General features: G+C 36.6%; 1 protein-coding gene across 1 annotated transcript in view; it reads right to left on the bottom strand.

The window, feature by feature from the left end:
- The window catches only part of DAZL (deleted in azoospermia-like), a 35,287-nt gene that overhangs the window by 11,614 nt on the left and 15,172 nt on the right, over positions 1-8,501 (bottom strand). Inside the window, exons 9-11 of the mRNA XM_006846630.1 lie at positions 5,115-5,165; positions 3,739-3,852; positions 2,603-2,701 (exon numbers count right to left, since the gene is read on the bottom strand). Coding sequence (XP_006846693.1) covers positions 2,603-2,701; positions 3,739-3,852; positions 5,115-5,165 — 264 coding nt within the window. The remainder of the gene's footprint in view (positions 1-2,602; positions 2,702-3,738; positions 3,853-5,114; positions 5,166-8,501) is intronic.

Genomic DNA, 8,501 nt, shown 5'->3' with positions numbered 1-8,501 from the left:
AATAACCTCATATGCATGCGAAAGCTGGACAGTAAATAAGAAGACCGTAGAAGAATTGACACATTCGAGTTCTAGTGTTAAGAGGAGAATATTGAAAGTGCCATGGGCTGCCATAAGAACCAACAGATACATGGTGGAAAAAGTGCAGCCAGAGCGCTCCTTGGAGGCCAGGATGGCCAAACTTGGTCTCTCATACTTTGGACATATTATCAGGAGGGACCAGTCACTGAAGGATATCATGTTTGGTAGGGTGGAGGATCAGAGAAAAAGAGGAAGACCCCCAGCGAAATGGACTGGCCAAGTGGCACCATCAAGGGACTCACTCAAGTGTGGCAACAATGGTGAGGTTGGCCCAGGATTGGGCAGTGTTTCGTTCTGCTGTGCACAGGGTCGCTATGAGTCAGTACCGACTTGATGGCACCTAACAATAGCAACAACAACCTATCAAGGTATAAGTTGACATACAATCCCAGTTCTTTCCTTTTAAATTGTACTATCTAGATAGACTGAAAGAAGAAGTGGTGGCACTGCAAGATAGGCACTGGACTGCTAAGAAGTTCAAATCCACCAACTGATCAGCGGGAGAAAGATGAGGCTTTATGCTCCTGTAAAGGAGCATAAATATAGCCTCTAGTAACTGATTTGATGGCACCTACCAACAGCAATGCAGATTGAAGAAGTAATAGAATAAATGTCAAGTTTCAATGAATATTTTTTCCCCTATTGCAAAGACTGTGAGAACTTGCTCGTGATCCAGCTGCTTCTACTATTTGGTATGTTATATGAGGTCCTCAGTATACCTTTTATAAAGCCTTTGTAAGCTTCATCCTATGTCCATTCACAGATGGAAAAAAAAACTATTGTCCTTCCCCTGTTTAAGACACAAAGCAATGGTAAAAAAATTCCTTTGAATGTAAAATAGTGCAGCTGCTTTACACACAAGTCTGGCAGTTCCTCAAAAGATTAAACACTGAGTTACCATATAACTCAGCAATTCCATTCCTTGGTATACACCCAAGAGAAATGAAAGCATGTGTCCAGACAAAAACTTGTGCATGAAATGTTCTTAATGGCATTATTCAAAAAGTGGAAACAACATAAATATCTTTCAACTGACAAATGGATTAAAAAATATGTACCTAAAGTGCTCCATAGGGTAAGTACTAGACTGTGAACCACAAGGCCTGCAGTTCAAGTCTGCCAGCCACTCCGTGGGAGAAAGAGGAGGCATTCTGCTCTGGCAAAGATTTATAGCTATACAAGATTGCTATGAGTTGAACCTACCTGACGGCATTTAACAACATACTTAGAAAATAATAGTAATAATAATAATAATAATGCAGTACTGATACATGCTACCCCACAGACAAACCTTGAAAACATCTACTAAGTGAAAGTATGCAGTCACAAAAGATACCACTGTATGATTCCATCTATAAGAAATGTCTAGAATAGGTAAATCTATAGAAAGACAGTATATATATTAGTAGCTGCCTAGGATTAGAGGACTGGAGGGAAAACAGGAAGTGGGTTGCTATTTTTAAGTACCTAAGAGTGTGTTCCAACTCTTAGCAGCCCTGTATATAAGGTTTCCAAAGAAAGTTGAACTGTAAAGCGTGCAGTTAGCAGTTCAGTGCTTAGTGGGTAGAGGGTTTCTTTTTGAAGTGATAAACATGTTCTAAAATTGATTGTGATAATGCATGGACAACTTTGTGGATTACTAACAACTATTGGATTATGCACTTTAAAAGGGTGAATTGTGTGATAAAACATGATTATTTCAATAAAGCAGCTATCATTTTTTTCCCGCTTTACTAAGCACATTATCCCTTCCCTATCAGAGTTATCAGTTAGTCCTTTTCATACTTATAGACCTTTAGTCCTGCCTCCTAATTTTAGACTTTTCATGTGCTGGAACTGGAAAGTTGGTTTGAACCGCAAGGTTGATGGTTCAAGCTCACCAGCTGCTCCTTGGAAACCCTAAACAGGGTTGCTATGGGTCGGAACTGACGTGAAGGCATTTAACAACAACAACTAAGGTTTAAGTGATTTATCCAAGGTGGTAGGACCAGGAACAGAAACCAGTTCTTTACAACCAAATACCCACATCCTTTTCTACTTCAGCAACTGTGAATCAATCAACTTCCATTTCTTTCCAGTTTCTGTTTTTCATTATACCCCATCACCCCCCAGATTGTTCACGGCATGTTATCTGACTGATCAACTTATTTTCTGATCAACTTCTTTTCTGCTCTTTGGTACAAGATTCACGTATTCTTCAGTTTTGCTTTCTCTACCTAGAATTTTCTTTTACTGTCTGGTGAAGTCAATATTTGATTTTCACTTTTTTTTCATTCACAAATCTTTTCAATTCTAAGATTCTGTTAAAGGTTTCTTTCCTAAGGACAACTGTATTATAGCAAAGTGTGAGCAGCACAAAACACTCATACACTGATAGGTAAAACCCATCCACAGTAATTTACTAGGTGTCAAATGCTAACAGTTCAATTAGATTTTCTACCTTCAAAATATATATGCAATAAGAAAAAGATGCTTCAAATCTGACATATGTATTTTTTTCAAGTGTACTATTACTTTATACCTTAAAGTAGTCATCTTGGGTAACAAGAGAGTTTCTCAGTCGGCTCTCTGGATTACATAGACAAGATACCACTGTCTGTATGCTTCGGTCCACTGATTTCTGAAACACAAATTTTTCTAGTAATCCAATGACTATTCCTTTTTTCATCCACTGTTAAAACTTTTTATTTCGGTGGGGGGAGGAAGGGGACAGCAATGGGGGGGGGAAGATCCAGGTATATATAGAACTTTAGTGATAGAATACTACTTCAAGAAAAAAATTAAATTTTATTAGAACCTTAAGGTACTTTGTTAAGGCTCTTCCAGTTTTTTTCTGTTAAATAAGAAACAGTGAATTTCGATGTTTCAAAAATAATACCCAGAACAAAACTTGATAATATAATTATGCTGTAAGCTATGTCAGTATTGTTGTTGTTGTTGTTAAATCTTTAACAAGCATCAAATCAGGAAATTTTTTCACCCATGGTTGACTAGTTCTCAGCATTTTTTCACTAGGAAACACATGGATGAAATTCACACACCCAGTGGGTGGAATCAGTCAGTGTTATGCATATTCTCAGCACATCATATCCACATTCCCACCTATTTAAGAAAACAAGAAAATACAAGAGTCAAAGTATTATTATAGGAATATGCTCTAAATGATAAAAAGAAAGTGCTACTTTAGTATTTCAATTATTATTAGTGACTCTACCACTCTTGAGAACTGTTGCCATATATGTTACAGAGAATACATCATAATAGTTGTACATTAATATTAAGGTAAGTAAATATTTAAATTGGCAAAAGACCAGATAGATAGAATTCACACTATTCCCTCTTTTGAAAAGAATTTCTCAGGGAACCTGCTGCCCATTGCTTCTGCCAAATCACATTAACCAATATTTATTATAGTAAAAACAACTGAACAATGAAAATGTAAGAGAAGAAAGAACTGCTAATTCTTCAAGTTTATGTACACACTGATAGTTTGGAGTTTGAGGGTGTCTGAAAATTTATCTGTATTTACATAACTGCTGGATTATTACTTAAGTTCTGTAATGTTTATGGCAATATACATTTGGGTAGAGAAAATTGCTTTTCAAAAAGCTATTAAAACTTGAAAAAATAGAAATATTAATAAAATTAGATATTTGCCTTTTGTTGACCGTTGCCAGAGGATGTAGCAGCTTCATGAACTGAGCATTCGCTCTGCAAAACTTCAGCTCCTGGATCAACGTCATTACAGTGGTAGTTAACAGTTGCATAAGCCTACCATTTAAAATGATAAAAGTATAATTAGAGTTTTACATATACATTTTTAAAGCAATTCTATAAAATGGTGAGCATCTACTGAAAGTGTAACTGTGGGATGTGCTTAAAATTCAATTATATTGTTTTAGAAACTATTTTAAACTGAATATCTGAAAGGCCGTAAGGCATACTTTTATACTGAAACTATTTTCTAAGCCTCAACATAATCAGAATGAACACAGCTCTTCTGGTGTGGTGCTGTAGGATAAGCACTGGATTGCTAACCTTAAGGTTGGTGATTCAAACCCACCAACTCTCCTTGGAAACCCTACACGGAGTTTACTGTGAGTCATAATTGACTTTAAAGCACTTAACAACAACAGCATTAAGAAAAAGAAGAGTCTTGGTGTGGCAGTGTAGGACAAGCATTGCACTGCTAAGTACAAGCTGGGCAGTTCAACCCTATGAGTTGCTCCACATTAAAATGATTAGGTTTTCTGCTCTTAAAGAGATTTATAGCCTCAGAAACCCTATACAGGGTTGCTCTGAGTGGAATCGACTGCATGGCACTTAGCAGCAAGAAAAACAAATTCCAATATGTAGTAAAAGAGTGCCTAGAAGTTTACACTTTCTACAGTCTTCACATATGTAATCCTAATAATAAATGACAAACAGTATCTGGGGTTCTACCCTCCTTTGTTTTATTCCTTTCCATATTTAACAGTATTAACAGTAATGACATTTCTCGATTTCACTTTAACAGACTTTTTTATGGATAGCATAACCAGAAGCAAATTCTAGGCAGATTCAATACTAATTGTAAATTTTCAGTAATACTGCCTTTCTTGAATTATATACTCTACCAACAAGTATCTGAGCAACTATTATGTGTACAGCAATCATTGCTTAAGCATACAGAAACAACTTGAAAAACAAAAGCACAGTTTCTGAGTATATATAATCATTTAACAAAAATTAGTAAAATATAATACATAACATTAAAATGCATTTAAAAATATTTCTAGGTAATAAAAATATGACAGTAAGTCAACAGATATATGATGATCTAGGAAATAATTCTTAATAAAAAAATTGTTGTTGCCGTCGAGTCAGTCCTGACTCATAGCGACCCTGTATAGGGTTTCCAAGGAGCGACTGGTGAGCTTGAACCACGGACCTTTTGGTTCAAATAACTTTGCAGTCTGGAGCTTTAACCCACAGAGTGACACCAGGACTCCTAATAAAGAACAGGAGGTATATATTTAACTAATTCACTTTACCTGAGGTATAACATAGCTCCTTTGTTCCCCTACAGGCCACTGAGGTGGCATCTTTAAAAAAACAAAACAACAGTTATCCAAATATATCTATACATTTTATCAAAGATATTAATCTTCAAGTATTTGTTGTATTGGCTCCTTGATCTTATAAAAGAAACAAAACAGAAGAAAGTAGTAGTACTTAATATTTCTAATATCTGAAATACTTAAATGTTATTCTTACATGTAAAAGCCCTACCTTTTCCTCAATTCTCTGAAGAAATGATGTTCAGAAAAAAAAGTGACAGTTTTTAAATTTCTTACTACAAATATAATATAAAAATAGGTCCTATATGTGGTTGTATCTATGTGAAGAAATTCAGAGAACTACCATTTTGGAGAAGCCAGCCAAAATAAACACTATTAAATATAATTGGAATTTAGTGTTCTAAGAATTTATTATTGCAACCTATCCTCCTAGAAAAATTTAGAAGTCAACCTGGATAATCCAGCTATTTGAAAGCAAAAATGAAAGAATATATGTTTACATATAGAGGCAGACACCAAATCGTAAAAAACACAGAAAAGTACTTGCTAAATACATTTCTGACAAAATACCACTTCTTTATTTTAAAATAACACAAAAGATCCTAATTCTAAGCATATAATTTTCTTTTGGAAATTTTAGGACTAATTCACTAGTTTAAACAATAAACTATTTGGAAAATTTATACATATGTGTTAAAAGACTCAGTAATATCCCAACACATATCATTTGTACCACTCATCTGTCAGTTTGTTGTACTGTGGTGGCTTGTGTGTTGCTGTGATTCTGGAAGCTATGCCAGAGTTATTTTAAATACCAGCAGGGTGACCCACGGTGGACAGGTTTCAGATGAGCATCCAGATGAAGTCAGACTAGGAAGATAGAGAGAAGGACTACTTCCGAATATTTAGTCACTGAAAACCTTATGAATAGCAGTGAAACACTGTCAGATACAGTGCCAGAAAATGAGCCCCTCAGGTTGTAAGGAACTCAAAAGGCGACTGGGGAAGAGCTGCCTCCTCAAAGTAGAGTTGACCATGATGATGAGGACCTTCATTGCTGATGGGGCACACCTCAGAATGAAGAGAAACAGCTGTAAACATCCATTAATAATCAGAATATGGAATGTACGAAGTATAAATCTAGAAAAACTGGAAATCGTCAAAAATGAAATGGAACAAACAAATATAGATATCCTAGGCATTAGTGAGCTGAAATGGATTGGTGTTGGCCATTTTCAATCTGATAATCACAAGGTTTACTATGGGAGGAATGACAAATTGAAGAGAAATGGTATCGCATTAATCATCAAATAGAACATACCAAGATCTGTCATGAGGTACAATGCTGTCTGTGATACGATAAGATCCATGAGCCTACAGAGAAGGAGCCCTGGTACCATAGCAGTTAAGAATCGGGCTGCGAACCTTAAGGTCAGCAGTTCGAAACTACCAGCTATTCCGTGGGAGAAAGATGAGGCTTTCTGCTCCCATAAAGATTTACAGCCTTGGAAACCCTGTACAGGGTCACTATGAGTCGGAACCGACATCACCGTAACTACAGACAAGACCAGTTAATACAACTATTATTCATATTTATGCACAAACTACTAAAATCAGTGACAACGAAATTGAAGAATTCTACCAACTTCTTCATGTTTAAGAGGACTTAAAACATTTATTGATGAAGATCAAAGAGCACAGCCTTCGATATGGATTACGTCTCAATGTAAAGAACACAAAAATCCTTACCACTGGACCAATAAGCAACATTTTTTATCAACGGAGAAATGTTTGAAGTTGTCAAGGACTTCATTCTTCTTGATCAACTATCAACACTCAAGGAAGTAGCAGTCAAGAAATCAAACAATGTATTGCATTAGGCAAATCTGCTGCACAAGACCTTTTAAAGTGTTGAAGAGCAAAGATGTCAGCTTGAGGACTAAGGTGCGCCTGCCCCAAACCATGGTGTTTTCAATAACCTCATATGCATGTGAAAGCTGGACAGTGAATAAGGAAGACCATAGATAGAACTGATGCTTTGAGTTATGGTATTGGAAGAGAATATTGAAAACACCATGGGCTGCCAAAATAACCAACAGATCTGTCTTGGAAGAAGTGCAGCCAGAGTGCTCCTTGGAGGCCAAAATGGCCAAATTTCTCCTCTCATACTTCAGACATATTGTCAGGCAGGACCAGTTGCTGAAGAAGGATATGATGTTTGGTAAGGTGGAGGGTCAGAGAAAAAGAGGAAGACCCCCAACGAAATGGCTTGGCCAAGTAGCAGAAATGCCGGACTCAAGCGTGGCAACAGTAATGAGGTTGGCCCAGGATCGGGAAGTGTTTCATTCTGCTGTGCATAAGGTTGCTATGGATCAGTACCGACTTGATGGCACCTAACAACAACAACCACCAACTTCTTCAGTCTGAAGTTGAACAAACATGTAATCAAGGTGTATTGATAATTACTGGTGACTGGAATGTAAAGGTTGGCACCAAAGAGGAAGGATCAGTAGTAGTTGGAAAATACGGCCTTGGTGATAGATATGATGCTTGAGATTGCATGGTAAGAGTTCTGGCAAGACCAATGATATGTTCATTTCAAATACATTTTTAAATAGCATAGAAGACCACTATACACATGGACCTCACCAGATGGAATACACAGAGATCAAATTGACTACACCTGTGGAAAGAGAGGGTGGAAAAGTTCCAAATCATTAGCCAAAACAATGCCACAGGCAGATTGTGGAACAGACTATCAAGTGTTCATATGCAAATTCAGACTGAAGTTGAAAAAAATGAAAACAAGTCCATGAGAGCCAAAGTATCACATTGAATATATCCCACCTGAATTTAGAGATCATCTGAAAGAACAAATTTGATGCATTAGACACTAAAGACCAAAGACCAGAAGAGTTGTGGGATGACATTAAAACATCACAACACAGGAAGAAAGCAAAAGGTCATTAAGAAGACAAGAAAGAAAGAAAAGACGAAAATGGATGTTGGAAGAGACTGTGAGACTTGTTCTCCAGCATAGAGATGCTAAAACAAATGGAAGAAATGAGGTGGTACAAGAGCTGAACAGAACATTTCAAAGATCAGCTTGAGAAGACAAAGACAAATATTATAATGAAATGTGCAAAGACCTGGAGTTACAAAACCAAAAGGGAAGAACATTTGTCAAGCTGAGGGAAATGAAGAAAAAATTCAAGCCTCAACCTGTGGTACTGAAGGATTCTCTGGCCAAATTACAAATTCTCTGACAGAAAACATCAAAAAAAGATGGAAGGAATACACAGTCACTGTACCAAAAAAAACGGTAGATGTCCATCCATTTCAAGAGGTAGCCTATCATCA

The sequence above is a fragment of the Chrysochloris asiatica genome, unplaced genomic scaffold (assembly GCF_000296735.1).
Source record: "Chrysochloris asiatica unplaced genomic scaffold, ChrAsi1.0 scaffold00028, whole genome shotgun sequence".
Lineage (NCBI taxonomy): Eukaryota > Metazoa > Chordata > Mammalia > Afrosoricida > Chrysochloridae > Chrysochloris > Chrysochloris asiatica.
This window is presented reverse-complemented; position numbering and strand designations above follow the sequence as displayed.